The sequence below is a fragment of the Solanum stenotomum genome, chromosome 10 (assembly GCF_019186545.1).
Source record: "Solanum stenotomum isolate F172 chromosome 10, ASM1918654v1, whole genome shotgun sequence".
In the NCBI taxonomy this organism is placed as follows: Eukaryota; Viridiplantae; Streptophyta; class Magnoliopsida; order Solanales; family Solanaceae; genus Solanum; species Solanum stenotomum.
In genome coordinates this window covers 37922183-37939057 of record NC_064291.1, presented here as the reverse complement: position 1 = coordinate 37939057, position 16875 = coordinate 37922183, and the positions used below count along the sequence as shown (strand labels likewise).

Sequence of the window (16875 nt, the reverse complement as noted above, 5' to 3'; positions counted from 1 at the left end):
TCACCCCAGATCTGGTGTCACTAATACAAGAGCATCTAATTACAAAAATAACTATCTACAACAGAACTATCTAATCAAAATATAAAATACATAGACAATACAAAAGAGAGAAAATCAACAAGTCTCTGGACGCCAAGAGCTCACCACGATCTAAGTTTACGACGGCCACACAAAGATCCAATGCTCAACTAGGGTGACTTGTACAAAAAGTTGTATCAGTAAAAGATGCAAAAATATAGCATGAGGCATTATACGCCGACTGAGCTCGGAAAGATCATATATATATATATGGGATACGATAGTGCTAAGACTAAATTTTTAACAATTTAAGGAATGATAACCAAATCACTAATGATAGTGAAAAACTACTAATAACAAGCATGTAGCAATCAAATACAAGGTAACCACAACCACACAGATAAAACAAGATGATGCGATGTAATATGACTAATGCATAGAAATAGAAGCATGTTAAAAACCTCGATACCGCCTAAAATGATCCATCGAACTTGTTAAATAGATAGAGTGCAAGGACAATATAACTCAAAATTCAATCTGCTGACCGCCCCGAAGTACCTCATCGAGCTTATCAATAAGAATAGACTTTCTTTTATCCAAAAACCTTATAATATCAAGTATATGCCTCGAAAACTCATGCCTTGAAGGTGAAATAAGTTTAAAGTAATTATCTTTTTAAGACACAAAACCTTAAAAATAGTGCATTTTCCTTAAAATTTTAAGTTTTTTCCGCAAGTAAAAATAGTAACCCGCTATCTCAGAGCTCAAACAAGTAGAAATCGTATTATAATATTTAGGTGTCTTAACCATTCTTTTCTCTCTCATTTTTAGATACAAACATGCCAAATGCAGATAGAGTGCATGATTTCATACAAAATATAGTCAAGTCATTCTTAAATCAATTACATCACACAATCAATCGGTAGATATCCGTCTCAGTACAATAGTACTAACCTAGCAATCCCGCCAGTTCAAGTCCAAGTTCTAGGCCCTCAAACAATCAAAGTTGTAAATAACATAAAAACTACATAAACATACCAAATCAAAACAATGCGCAAAAATCTAAGTTTTAACCACCTAGAAACATTCTAAGGACCCTACAACGGCAATCAAGACTAAAGCTCAACTTAATGCTACACTAATAATTTGAAAATGCTCAAAAAAGCGACTAAGGATCATGCAACCTAAATTCTCAACCTAAAGCCTCCCTAACGATTAATACGACTCAATATAAATATAATCTGACTAATTAACCAAGTCTAAAAATAAGGTCCATAACCTATTTCAAGGCCGAAATCACACCCGAATCTCTAACAAATAAGTAAACAAATTAGACTAATTCGATCGATTTTTATCAAAGTACAATAACATTTAAAAATATGTTACTAATACCCACATGCATATAGTATAATTTAAACTAATCAATGACTCGATTAGTTGTATGTGGAAAGACTTCCAACTCATGTTTTTTTTTAAAGCAAAAAAAGTAAATGGTGTAATTGTTAAAATGTACATATAATAAAAAAAATTGAAAGTAAGTTGATAGGGGTAAATATGTAGTTTTATCATTTTAATCCATGTATAATTAATACACCTACATAACTTATTTCACCTTCTACTCAGCATAAAATTATACTACATATATTTCCTTATAAATTATGTGACTATTATTTATGTAGAATTACTAAAATACAACAAAACACCATATAAAATTACTATATGAATACAATAAAATCATAACAAATTAATACTCGGAAAATTAATAATCTCTCTATAATAATATTTTTCTGCGGTCTCAACTTGGGCCAATGAAAAAGTCAGCCATTTCGATAAGAAAATAAGATAATACATTTTTGGAAGCCCCTATATAATGGTCCCATTAATATTATAAATTAATAATTATTTAAAAGTACAAATATATCTAAGACAATTTAGTGAAATATGATTCTATTGTGTTTTGTTTTTTGTTAAAATTTTAATCTAGTTGAAACTTATCTCTAACTTTTTCTTATTTCATCCAAAAGTTCAGGTGTTGTCTTTTCGAATTGCACCATAAAATTGTGAAAAGTTTCTAGATGCGATAAGTGTTTCCTTACGCCAAAGGTATTGTATCATCTTTAACTTAATCATCAACATTATTTTTTTCGATGGTATCCACAACTTCTTTTAAGCTCTGGACCTATGAACATGTATAATTTTTACCCGGGTAATCCAGCAGGTTATTGACGTCCATTTTATTGCGGTAACCATATTCATTAATCATGACCTCAAGTTCATGAGTGACGTTTTGACAAGTGTGTTCTTTCATATATTTTTTTGAGATTTCATCTCCAAATGAATTTTGCAGTGTCGAAAACAATTTGCTATTATCTCTTGCTGAATATTCGCCGTCCAAGCCGGGATTGCAAAATTGACAACATCCAAAACACTTATCTTTTTAGTGAATTGTTTAACAAAAAATATATTACAATGAATCATACACATACATTGTACTTTATGTAATGAATTTATTTTTTAATGTGAATTCAATAATATGATACATAATTTAGTAAGATACAATGATTTTGATGTATTCATTGTGCTTTATGTATAATAACTTTTTTTAATGTGAATTTAATAACTATGATACATAAATTAGTAAGATACAATAATTTTGATGTGATCAAAATCAACCATCATTGAATATCAAAACACTCATTAATAATATCTCTACAAGATAATAATAATATTTCATGATTCCACCTTATATTAATTAAGTGAGGTTTAGTGTAACTTTTACACAACATTTAAAACCTGCCAATCAAATATTGAATAAAATTAAGAGAGAAATATTAAAAATACCCTTAAACTCGGCACAAATTATTAGTTTCATCCCCAAACTATTGACAGCCTAAAAAACATCTCTTTACTTGAACTTAACTGAACTACAAGTTTAGGGGTGTTTTTAATACTTTTCTCAAATTTTTATTAAAAGCATTATGTTCCTACAAGAGTTTGAAGCCACTTGTTATGTCATATGACAAATCGGAAGTATATAAATTTAATTAGTCAAGTAAATGAATAATTTTAAGATTATTAATAGTTCAGATATAAAATTAATAATTTTCGTCAGATTCAGAAGCATTTTTTACATCAATAACTTTCATATATTAGATTGAGCTCTACCCCGCTACCAAACAACCCGTAAAGGTAATAACAGGGAAAATTTGACCCTTTTAACCTTTTAAAAAAAACGGTGTTGCTATTTCTCTTTCTCTTGGCAAAGCCAGAGTTGAGAGAGATCTCATCGGCTTTATACTTTTTGGAGAGATCTCATCCTTTTTCCTTTCAGTTTCAGATCTCTGTATCTTTTTCCAGAATTTTGAATCAGATTTTACTTATTGGGTAGATTCAGCCATGGATTTCATGAAGGTCTTCGATCAAACGGTCCGCGAAATGTAAGCTTTTTCTTTTGCCAAGTTATCATCTTTTGCTTAAAGCTGTGAATTAGTAGTATCCACTTGTAATTTTTTTGAAATCAATTAATTGTTTTATGTGTCAATTTTTACCAGAAAGAGGGAGGTGAATTTGAAAGTATTGAAAGTCCCTGAGATCGAGCAGAAGGTAAATAAAAAATTCACTTTTTCTGAGTATCTTGGTTGGTATTAGCTCATTGTGACTATACAGTGACTGATTAATTAAGTTGAATGATGTACACTAGTTCTGAAGTAAATTTTTTGTTTTCATAGTTGTTGAGTAGAAAATGTAGAGAATAGTACTACAGGATCAAGCCACGGAACTAACCTAAGAATACGCAAAGAATCCTATGGGGTTGAACCATAGAAATGAGATACAATGCTATAAACTTCTTATTTGGCCGGATCTCTGATCTCTGTCGTAATTGTGCCTCAGAATTCTATCTGCTGTTTGCTAATATTCTTAACTACCTACTTATCCGATCGTGTGTTGGAACCCAAAAAATGAAGTTTAGTGGGCTAAATGTCATCATGAAAGCATCACCACAGTTGTGCTCTTTGCTATGTGTTTTAACTTTGCATAGCTCAGGCTTACTTTTTGGTCTAGGCATATGCTGGCGAGTATCCTTAAGCTAGGCTTCTTATATGAAAGGAGGGGTGTAGAAAGTAGATTGGATGTTAGGGCTTACTACTTTGGACTCTCTTCAATTCATTTTCTGTCACTGGTTTGAAGGATGATGTGATTATTTCAACACGGTACTAGGTATTGGATGCTACTGACGATGAGCCATGGGGCCCTCATGGTACTGCTTTGGCTGAGATAGCACAGGCCACAAAAAAATTGTACGACTTAGCCATTGTATTTTCTTGATTCAGTTGGGTAATTATTTGTGTGCGTCTTTTCTTCAGCTGGTTGATCTATTGAGGTATTTTGCAGCTCCGAGTGTCAGATGGTCATGAATGTGCTCTGGACAAGATTGACTGAAACTGGAAAGAACTGGCGTTATGTCTATAAGGTAGAACTGTACTTTTTATGGCATCAACTTTCATAGCTAAGAGAGTTAAAACTTAAGCACTTCAAACAAAACAAAAAGATTGCAAAAAGTTAAGCTTCCAACGGTCAACTTTGTTGTCTCTTTCGAGTTTCTATTCTTACAACTTTTCAAACGATCTCTTATTTAAATAGCAATGGAATTAATTTTTGTACCAGTCATTAGCTGTTATAGAGTACTTGGTGGCGCATGGAGCTGAACGTGCAATTGATGACATCATAGAACATACCTATCAGATCTCTGTACGTAAAATTCATGTTATTTTCTCAATTTTTTTTTCATTTTCCATCACCAATACGTAGAGCTTTTTCCTAGTTTTACGAAACACGTATGGTCAAATACTTTCTCCCTTTATATCGTACGTATTTATCATTTCAATTTTTTGCATAAGTCTCTCACAACTTTCGAGTATGTTGAGCCAAACGGTAAGGATGTGGGAATTAATGTGAGGAAGAAGGCGGAAAATGTTGTGGCATTATTAAATAACAAAGAGAAGATACAAGAGGTTAGGAGTAAAGCTACTGCAAATCGTGAGAAGTAAGTATATTATTTCAGGTCTGACTTTCATTTTGATTACTCAAGAGTACCTGAAAACTGTAGTTGCATAATTACATGCTAATGGTATCAGATGCCACCTTTTAGGTACGTTGGACTATCATCTTCCGGAATAACATATAAGGCAAGCTCTGCCTCTTTTAGTAGCAGCAGAAGCGGCTTTCAGAGTAGTGAACGATATGGAGGTTTTGGAAATAAAAGCGATGGTGATTCATTTAAGGATAGTTATAATGAAAAGGATCGATATGATGAAGATAAGGTTGATCAAAGTACTTTTAAGCCAAAGAAGGGATCCTCTCGCTATGGCAGGTCTGTACACCTGGCTCCATTAGCTTATTTATTTGTATCATTGAATTTTCTTTAAATAAGTGTAGCTGACTTCCTTTATCCTGCACTGACTTTATGCGATAGCTGATTAACCACGAGGTTTTTACATGAAAAGGACTCACATTTGGTGTTACACTGAATATGTTGTTGTTTTTGTAGACTCACATTTGGGGTTTATGGGTCTAAGACAGTTCATGCTTTCACGTAATTGCTGAACCTGTTAACTGGTGATGCATAACCATTCAACTAACATACTCTTTTAAAGCTGATTGCCGAAGAATGTAACATATATACCAGGAAAATGGCAAAAAATTACATTGCTGGTGGTGCATAAACTGAGGATATGTGTTACCATGTTCTCAGATGTTCATGTTGCTAGCACAAACTTTTGCTCTATGTAGTTTCTGCTTCTTCTAGAAAAAGAAAGTTCTCTATGTTATCACTTCTCTATATTTGCCTTGAAGGACCCATGTCAAAACAAGCGTGAAGGGTGCTGTACTTTTCTTGGGGATCAGGAGAGGAAGTTGGGGTGGCGTGTGGTGGGGGAATAAGGATAAGTGCTGCTTATGGATCCTTTAGACTACACTAAAGTGTTAATAGACAAATCTTATGGACCCTTTTAGCTACATTGAAGAATTAGAAATTGAGTAGTGGGATGTCTGTGACAGATATTCGCACATGAGTTACTGTTAGTAGAAGATTAAATACTTGTATATGAGTCCACATAATGTAGGCTCCTTGTACTTTGACAAAGTGGCTCTAACTGTCAAGGCACCTGACAGTACCCTCTGACTAGGCAAAATAATGGGTTTTTCTTAGTTAGTTCATGCTACAAAACAATTAGGACCCGTTTGGCCATAGATTTCCCAAATTAAATTTGGGAAAAAATTTGGCAAATAGTGTTTGTCCATACAAGTTGCCATTATTTGGAAAATATTTTTGGCAAATAACCCAAATTTCTAAATACTAGTAGTTGTTTGCGTTGTATTACATATTTTTTTTACGTGAACACCAAATTAGTGATGCAATATTCCGTGAATATGGTAGTGATGATACTGTTGTAGATGAAAATGATGAACAATCGGTTCAGGGTAACAAAGTCATGTGCTTTGTCTACTTCACGATGTATGGAATGATGCTTGTTGCACTCACTCCAAACTACCACATTGCTCTAGTGTCATGGACACGACTTGTTATTTGTTGCAACGAAAATCCAATTGACTTGTAATACATACTTATGGTTAGTTTTGATAGTTTTTAAAAGTAATGGGTATAAATCATATTTTTCTTAAAAAGTGAGATATGTTTCCCAAATACTATGGCCAAACAAATGGTGAAATTTCACCCAAATAATATTTGAAAATCTATGGCCAAACACTAGCTTAGTTGTGATGGGGGCAGCCCTTTTAGTTGACCATGGCAGCACTTGTGGAAGTCCAAGGCTCCTTACAGGGTTTGTTGCTTTATGGGGTCGGTTACTCATGAGGCGTTCCTGTCTGAAATCAATCTTCAGAAAAGAGGTTGTCATTATGTAGTAGTTATGTATAACAGTAAGGGGTATTGCAGCCATCTCTTTCTATATTGCTCTGTAGCAAGTCAGTTATGGTCACTGTTTTTTAACTTATTCAAGATACCATTCACCATGCCTCATTCAGTGAGGGAGCTACTGACCATCTAGAGTACTGAAGGAATTAGGAAGCCTGCCAGGAAGATTTGAAAAACAATATCAGCTTGTGTTTGCTGGGTGTTGTGGAAAGAAAGAAATGCAAGATGTTTTGAAGGGAAAACTAATAAGGTGCATAAGATTAAGTCTAATGTTTATTGCTTTTGGCTTTTTGGTTTAATCTACAACATATTAAAGATGAAATTAGCATAGTGGATTCATAGACTTGCTACAAGGATAGGAACTTGTATAGAAGGGAAATCTTTCTTTTTGTTTTTAGATAGGAGGATTCCTAACTTTGCAAATTGTACTAGCATTTTTTTTTTTGAAATGGGTAAGGTTGTATTCTTCAGCATTAAGACACCAAAAGTTATTAATAAGCAACTAATAAACTGATGCAAAGCAGGGAAATATACTGGAGTATTTCAACTTATTGGAACCAGCAGCTTAAAAACAAGCTCAGAATGGATAGTAAAACCAAATATACTGGAGTATTTCACTGGCTTCAGGTATTAAATGACTGAAGAAACTTAAACCAAATAATGTCAATATATCACAATAGATAGTTAAATCTTAACATGAACCCTCAAATAGGATAGCATATGCATATATATCTATAATAGCCTCTTGATAAAGGAATACACTGCTACATTTAAAGATTTCAAAAGGACCACACATTCAAACAAAATGAGTGAATACATTATTACATTGCTTGTCCATACCCATTTTTAACTTCAGAACAACAAGCAGGACCATAAAGGAAGGAAATCAGAAACAGCCTACCTACAGTATGCGCTATTTATACAATAAAGACAGAACTAGCAGCTGGCTCCAAAGCTAAAATCAACATTTTTAATGCTTTAAACAAAGGATATGCTAAAAGTAAGGACAAAACTAGAGTACTAGACAGGCAGTGACCATTCAACCTTCCACCCTTGAAGCATTTATCTCAACAAGAAGACCAAAACTAGGTGATTAAATACTAGAGCAAGATTATGGCAGAGAAGGATAAATTTCATGTTAACATTCTATAGACTTTATCACATTTAGATAGATTAGAACAACACAAATTTTAACTAAAAGAAAAAAGAAAAAAAAGAGAGAACTAGAAAGCATTCAAATAAACTACTCTACTTGACAAAACTATAAATTATCCTCACACATTTTGAATCAAGACTTGCAAAAAAAAGTTGTATACAGGAGCTAAGTTTAAAAAGGGTTTAAAGACGCATCATAGTCATTTATAGCAAACACATGATAATAACATTTAATCATGATGATGTTGACATGAAAATAAGCTAATTTAATCACCATGGTCATTAGTGTGGACAAATAGGAAGAATGTAACAGATATTAAACACCTGAATGCTGCGAACTTTTCCCAAAATGCAACATAATCTGCCTAAAGTGTCACAATCACTTTGCCTCAACTCTATCCCAAAAGACACAAATATGACAAATAGCAACAAAAGATAGCAGCAACTAAACAGTGAATCCATAACTCATCTTCTATCAAATAACATCCTATAGAAGCAACATTTGATCAAAAGACGAAAGAGCTTCAAGCAGACTCGCACAAGGTTAAGATAGGTTTTTTGAAAGAACTTGTAATAAATCTAAGGCTTAACTGGAACACAAAATGAAGTGAAGGGAAGGATAAGATGCACAACAGAGTTCATAAAGGAAACTAAGCTTCCCATAATTTGAAACAGAAACGAGATTCATTAAAATCTAAAATAATGACATTTCTTACGAGAAAAAGAACTACATGGTTAATCTACATTTTTAAAACTACATATCATAGAAAGTCGTGATGTAGCCGAATGTAGCTATACCCTTCATGATGCAAAAACTAAATAAATTTTGGATAAACCCACACTTTAGTTGAACAATACAACATCTAACACTAATATGGGGGATTGAGCTCCCAAACCAATTTAAACTGAAGAAGAGAATAGGCAAGGATGTCAAGTTGTTTTTACTTAGATTGCTACTTAAACTATCCATAAACATGATTGAGTATAAAGAAGGAAAGTAAATAAAGCTTAGACTTTTAACAAAAGGAAAGTAGACAGAGATAATTAACCCAAGCTATGTATTACCACTAAATATAGAAATTGAACCATTAATACTTAGGTTTTAACCTTAGAAAACTCAGCTTAGGAATAGGATTTGTGATTATTTGTTTATTTTTAGCTTAATATTTCCTTTACCTAAATGGTATATTGCTTTGATTGAAAGGTCACAAGACAAATCAAAACTTGTGTTCCTTATTTGTTTTGAAACACTACTTGTTACTGCTTTCCTTACACTGTCATTTGCACTTGCTCTCGAGTCTTTGGCCGTACACGCACATTGGTTCATGCGAGGGGTGTAACTTCTTTGGATTCTCTAATTTCAGAGTTGGTGCAATTAAGTTAGTGCACCTTCTCGCAATTATTCAGCCCTACTCTTAAATATGTAGGGAAAAATTCTACTCTAGAAATAGGTCAATTGCATAGCTTTAGGAAGGACAATATAAGGTATTGTCGTTGCGTTTAGGAAACTTCCCACATGTCAATAAATTTCTTCTTTAAAAACTCGATGACATACGTTTTGTGTGAAATTGATATGAATGATCCAAACTAAAACTCGTAACGGATTTGGAGCAAAATAAACTCATCATACCATTTACCTTCTTTCATATGAATATCAACCAAAACCTTTCAAGATATCCAAATGGTTGTTTCAGCCCCACACATCCTACAAACTGGTGGTGAAACATTCGTGGAGCACATGGAATCGAGGTTCAAAGGCATTTGGGTGCATTATTATCACTTTTGGGACCCGAGCCAACAATCTTTATTAAACTGCTAATGGAGTTTTGGGATCCAAGCACAGTGACCTTTAAATTCTCAGATTTTGAGATCACTCCCACATTGGAAGAGTTTAGTAGTTTTACTGAACTATCAATCAGATGAAGGTTGCCGATAATCCCATCAGCCATATGTAAAGGTGCTGTTTTGATCCTCCTAGTACTACATATCTTTCCATCTTTAAGGTATGTGGAGAATGAAAAGGTAAAGTTAGAATACCTTTTTAGAAGGTATGGTCGTCTCGAAAGCTATGAGGAACATCGACAAGAATTTGTATGCACCCGTGGATAATGGGTATACATAAGGCCAAGGATCTTCGTGATGGCCTTCTCGGGGGCCATGGTCTTCCTGATGAGGTTTCATTCCATCGACATCGACATTTTACCGATGGTTATGAACCTTTTTACAAATCCACAAAGATATTCCTTGGTGCATATGATTCTTGCCAGGTATTTCGATCGTTAATTAGCATGCACGAGAGGGAATGACTTCTTAGGAGGCTGCAACTTCTTGTTACAGATCTGGGTGATAGAACACTTTTATCGTTGTGATCCACAAATAGACTACTTCATCGATGCCCGTGACAGGATTGAAAGCCACAAAGATCGTCTCAGATATTGGGAACACCGGTAGGAGAGGAAGAGTGGCGCACACTTTTGACCAACCTTACGGGAGAGGCCATCCAATGGAAATTTTCTTGGATAGGGGGCTTTGTGTTTGCGAGGACTCGACACTTGTACTTTACCTAGTTGATCGGACTAGGAGGCGTTTAACCGTATGTGCCTCTTCGAGTTATGCGACAATTTGGAGTTCTCCGAGACATATCGTTCTGGGCGACCATGGCGTTACATGAGGGTGCTTGTACCTCAGTCTCACCGGTGCTGGTAAGGAACTTGCAATTGGAATGGGATTACATGATTGAGTTGAGTATAGAAAATGGAAGTTGTTGTACGCCGGAGTATTACGCATGACGGACCACTGGGAGCCATATGGCTCGATCAAGTACCGATGGGACCATTGGGTTTGCAGACAACCAGTGGGTTGATTGGGTTAGAGAAGAAGTGCTTCTTCGCATGGAACTCACTACACCCATGGTCAATCAGGTGGTTGCAGGCTCTGTCGACTATTTAATACAAAGTGGTTGAGGAAGAAAAAGAAGAGGATCCAAAGAAGGACCCGAAGAGGATCTCGATGAAGACCTAGAACAAGAGATGGGAGAAGACCATATGGAAGGTTCAGAAACGGGCTCCAACATCTACGATCTGAGAGATGGAGGAGTGATAGACATGTCACCTGAATTCCAGAATTTCACCCAAGGCCATATTATGATATGGGTAACGATGATGACGATGCTCCAACCTGGCCTTACATTATCTTTCTTCCTTGTACTCTATCATATCTACTCAAAAGTGTCGTATGGCCTATCCTTTTTGTATGCCGTGTGGCCACCCCTATATTCTCGTTTCTTAGGCTTCTACCTGACTACCTCATTGTAAAAGCCAAGCTACCTTTGATTAATGAAGTTATGTTTGTTCTAAATCCAAAATGTGTTTAAATGGATCATTTATCAATTTGATTGCAGCGTAGGCCTACCTTTGCAAAAAGAGGCTACATATTAGGACGCGTTTTGAATGTCGCTAACTAGGTGTATATATGTGTACGTATTTGTTACAACTTTCAATATCTCTTAAACTAATGGTTTCCCTTTTACTTCTTTTCTTTTCTTTTTTTTGTTCACCATTAATTCCCAAAGAACGTTGATTTGTGTCGACTTGTAAACTAGCTAACTCACGATACAACCTTCAATCAAATGGAAAGATGACTGATAGAGACGAGTTCAATGCTGCTGCAAACATAATGATACCTATAGAGAACCTCGAGGGTTCTCAAAATATGACATTCATTCAAAATGACGAGAAAATGGCTCACATGGCACAAGAACTCGAGATCTTAAGGGAAGAATTACGTCAAGTGTGAGACTTGGCCAAACTTTCTACATGGCAATCACTTTGATTATAAATGATCCATTTAAACACATTCTGGATTTGGAACATGTTAGAATAGGAATAGGTTTATACAATCCTATTAGAATAGGAATATGTTTATACAATTCTATTAGAATAGGAATAGGTTTATACAATCCTATTAGAATAGGAATAGGAATAGAAATAGAAATAGGAATACTAAATAGTATCCTACTTGGTAAAGGATTGTATTCTAAGGTCTATAAATAGGGTCTCAATGTAATAATGTAGAAATAACAACAATTCAATAATATTCTTTTCCTATATTTCTTACAGAACAAACATAACTTCGTTAATCAAAAGTAGCTTGGCTTTTACAATGAGGTAGGTGGGTGAAGCCTAAGAAACGAAAATATAGAGGTGGCCACAAGGCATACAAAAGGGATAGGCCATATGACACTTTGAGGAAATATGATAGAGTACAAAGAAGAAAGTTAATTTAAGGCCAGGTTGGAGCATCGTCGCCCATATCATAATATGGCCCTGGGTAATATTCTGGAGACTCATCATGGTTATATTCGGGTGACATGTCTATCACTCTTCCATCTCTCGGATCGTAGATGTTGGAGCCCGTTTCTGAACCTTCCCTATGGTCTTCTCCCATCTCTTCTTTTGGGTCTTCATCGGGATCCTCTTTTGGGTCCTCTTTGGGGTCCACTTCAGGATAGTCTTCCTCAACCACTTGTATGAAACCACTTGATTGTACATGGGTGTGGTGAGTTCCATGCGAAGAAACACTTCTTCTTTAACCCAATCAACCAATTGGTTGTTTGCAAACCCTATAAGCACGTCGTCCAGTTATAGGGCAGTGTAGAAACATATAGCTTTTCTCTGGCTGCACGCCTGCACCACACAAACAACATCTAGAGCTAGGGATGGCAATGGGGTGGGGGCGGGGCAGGTTGAGCTTAACCCGCAAAATTTTTAATTCACCCTGCCCGCATAACAATTGTTTGTCATTTTCAACCCGCCCCGCATAATTTTTTAATATTTTCTTTTTCTAGTTAAGTTTGATACTAAAATTAAAATTCATAAAAATAAATTCATTTTTTCATCAAATTGTATTAATTTAATAGATAATGAATTAAAAATTTATTTTTTAGAGGTCAATTGGGAAACATGTAAGAAATTGTATTATTTTTTATTGATCCATTTTCATTTACTATCTTGAATATTTTAGTTGCTTTAAAGAAATTATCTTAGAAATAATGTTCTATGACTCTTATAACCTGTAAAAAGTTAAAATTAAGATCACATATACCCACTCCGCCCCGCATTAGTTTTAAAGAAACCCACTTCAACCCGCCCCGCCCCATTGCCATCCCTATCTAGAGCATATATGCCATCCCCTTCCTTAAGTTTTCCGGAGTGAGCATGCTTCTCTTGCTACAAGCCAAGAAAAACATAAAAATTATAAGGGGCCTTACTCTTCCAGATGAACTTCCATGGCCACAGGTCAGATTGTGAGATTTGCCTAATCTGGTAGTCGTAAGCATAATTGACAGTGTAAACTCGGTCACTGCCAGATTTCTAGCTCAAAGTATTCTCAGATTCTTTGAAACCTGGGAATGATTCCAAAATCTTGAACAGATCCACAGCTCTTTTCCCAATTCGCAATCATGTAATAATCTTCTAAAATTGATATCCCATCCTTGTACATCTTTAGTTGATTAAAGGTTTGCATCTGGTAGAGTAGCAATGTTGTAGAAATCAGGGAAAGAGAGAACCATTCCCAAGCCAGTTTCATGCCAGAGGAGAACTTTTCTCCCATTACCTACTTTAAAGCTGACATTTCTAGCAAGAGGTGACCACAATGATCTAATAGCTTTCCAAACTCCAACCCCAAATGGGCAATTCACAGACTTTTGAATAGGTTGCTCCTTGGTCTGACCATGCTTGCTTTTGGCTCTCAAATTTGTGCCTTTAGGTGTGTTTTTTTTGTCCCTTCATTTTAAAAAGGTGTGTTTTTTCTGTCCCTCATACTTTAAGCTGCAATACAGAGCTTGTATGAACTTTAGTTCCCTCTTAATTTATATCGTAGATAAATTTTAGCATTGCGTCGACTTAAGTTCAAAACTTGAAATAAGCTGTTTTTTCATGAATGAGTAGATTTCTTGGATGTTTTAACATGTGTCTCATTTTGCAGCAAAGTTCAAGATACTGTTTCTGCTAGTGGATCAAAGATGATTAAGAAGGTAGGTGAGCCTGAAAAATCTTCTTCACAGAGCTCAACTGTACCGTCAACCAATTACGAGGAAGATTTTGACGATTTTGATCCTCGGGGTACTTCAAGTTCTAGTAAGTATCTTTTGAGGTTTCAAAGAGATTCAGTTTGCAGTCTTCTATTTTGTGCTTTATAGGAGGGGCCCTCATTGTGCAAAGTTCCCTTTAACATGTTTTATGTACAAAGATTATCTGTAAGTTCACAGATTCAAAGGTATGGGCCAAATCACTTCTTTAAATTTGCCCCTGCATGGGGGTGGGTGTGCCTACAAATTACACTATTGAAAAAGGGGTAGTAGCAGAAGTCATGTGGGTATGCCAACACATTACGCTTTGGGGGTGTGTTCTTTTTGAATTAGGTAAAAAATTGTAAGTGCTGTTGGTTGGCTAAATGCTAAAAGTCTAACAAGTTCTCATATCCAGCTGTCCTATTATACCAGTTACAGCGATGAAGGAACTAGAGCATATTAATATACTAGTCGAAGAAAACAACAAATTATTATTCAATTTTTAAGACATTTATTTGATATAGGAAACATCTATCTTTACATTAGATCATTGCGTTGAAGTGTAGGCCTTTTGGTTTTGGATGCACCAAAAGTAAAATTTGTGTCATAAATCTCTTGGGTGGGGGATGGGAGAGGGGTAATAACGCACATTGAAAGGGAGCACATATGTGTGGTCGAAAGGAAACCATTGAGGTCCTAATCCAATGTAGAATGCAACTTACACCTTGATTTCTATTTTTTGTTTCGAAATTTACCAAGCTATTTGGTTGTCGAACAGAGCCTTCTGCAGGAAGTTCTAACCAAGTAGATCTATTTGGGCAAGATTTGCTCGGTGACCTCTTGGATGTACCAACACCTGCTCCAACTGCTACATCTACAGTGAACACTGATCCATCAGAGGTTGATTTATTTGCTGATGCCACCTTTGTATCAGCAAAACCTCAAACTGAAACGGGTGTAACTTCCCAAACTCCAGTAAGAATCCATCCATCACCTTGTTAAAAATCTTACTCTGAATATTGGTTGGTTAGTTTTTAAGTAGCCATTTCTATTTTCTGCAGATGGGTGTGGATCTGTTTGCCTCCCAGCCTGCCCCTTCAGCTGCAGCTTCAACAATAGATTTCTTCGCTGCACCGGATCCTGTTATACAGTCTGATAACAAATCCTCAAAATCAGACCAAATGAATATCAACATTGTTGATCCATTTGCTTCAGTTCCACTAAATACTTTTGATAACTCTGACCCGTTTGGTTCATTTGTTTCTCATAAACCTGTACCTTTCCCCGATGAAAATACTAGCAATGGCGGGAATCATGACGCTCGTGACAAAGTAAGCAAATCGTCTGTTGAAGCTAAAACACCACCAAAGGACACATTTCAAGTCAGGTCTGGAATATGGGCTGATTCATTGAGCCGTGGGCTGATTGATCTGAATATAAGTGCACGTAAGTTCTGAACATCACTTACATTTCTGTTTAATGTTGATTATGATGTGTGCTGTTGCTATTTATATTTAGTGATGTGTGTTGTTTTCTCATAAAACATTGATTCTGGAGGTGTTATGCACCAAGTTGAATCAGAGTCTTATAGTTGCTGGATTTCTTAAAACTACACTTAGAAAAATTGCACCTTGGTTTACCCTATTGATTTCAACATACATGTCATAAATGAGTCCGTTGGATGATCTTGGTGCAACTTTCAGTGACCTGGTGGATGTAGTCAGATTAACAACGAGTCATTGATTGGATACTCGACAATGTCAATATAAGCTCAGCCTAATAGCAATGCAGAACAGTTCTTGTCTTGTTTCCCAGCACACCTGTCTCCCTAATGATGGTTGGAGTGGTCCCTGCTGAGCACAGATCCTTATCAGCTACATGAATTTAGCCAATTGTGCTCCTAATAATTTGATGGTTTGTCCACACAGGTGCACATGTTTGAAAAGATGTAACGTTTTAAATGAAAAAAATTACTCATAAGTGGTATACTGAAGCTTATGTTTTGGTTGATTTTATTTTCTGGTTACCTGATGGTATAATTACCTTTGGAACTAACTCTGTTTCCCCCCTAAACTTGCAGCCAAAAAGGTCAACCTTGCAGATGTTGGCGTAGTGGGAGGATTGACTGATGGATCAGATGAGAGAGAAAAAGGGCCAACTTCTTTTTACTCTAGCAAAGCAATGGGTCAAGGAATTGGGTATGGCAAATCTGGTTTTCCATCAGCAGCAACAGCTGGAGATGACATATTTTCAAGTCTCAACACACAAAACTATCAGTTTGGCAGCTTTCAGAAGTGAATAATTGCTTTTATCGCCCTGACAACTCATATTTGATCACTCTGTTTCACTCAAGATATTCATTTGTGAGCTTTGACGATTGGAGACACTACATTGTGATTGTGTAAATTAGGAAAGTGACCAAATGTTGGATAACCAGCAACTATTTGAAGTACCATGCAGCTTCTTCTATGCCGATAATATCTTGTTTTGGTGTTTCTTCCCCCTACTCTTGAGGAGCTTGTATCCAACTTTTCAAATCATATCTTAAAAAGCTTGTGTCATATATAACAACAATAATCAGCACTTAACTCTACAGGTGGCTGTGCACACTAGTTGTACCTGTGAGAGGGTGGTAGTCATGGCGATTTATAGATATTTATGAGCGCAAATCTTCATTTAATTGCCTTCATTAAGT

The 16875-nt window shown here is 35.7% G+C and overlaps 2 protein-coding genes across 2 annotated transcripts in view; one reads left to right on the top strand and one right to left on the bottom strand.

Moving 5' to 3' along the window:
• Window positions 1–16875, bottom strand: part of LOC125841173 (vacuolar protein sorting-associated protein 32 homolog 2-like) — a 134413-nt gene that overhangs the window by 39103 nt on the left and 78435 nt on the right. The gene's annotated exons all lie outside the window — the stretch shown is intronic.
• LOC125841157 (clathrin interactor EPSIN 1-like) lies at window positions 3238–16860 on the top strand. Its single transcript, XM_049520220.1, has 11 exons — window positions 3238–3455; window positions 3570–3621; window positions 4237–4316; window positions 4411–4489; window positions 4684–4767; window positions 4917–5062; window positions 5168–5389; window positions 14096–14247; window positions 14959–15155; window positions 15242–15626; window positions 16261–16860. The coding sequence occupies exons 1-11, from the start codon at window positions 3415–3417 to the stop codon at window positions 16476–16478; spliced, it is 1656 nt and encodes a 551-aa protein (XP_049376177.1). The 5' UTR covers window positions 3238–3414; the 3' UTR covers window positions 16479–16860.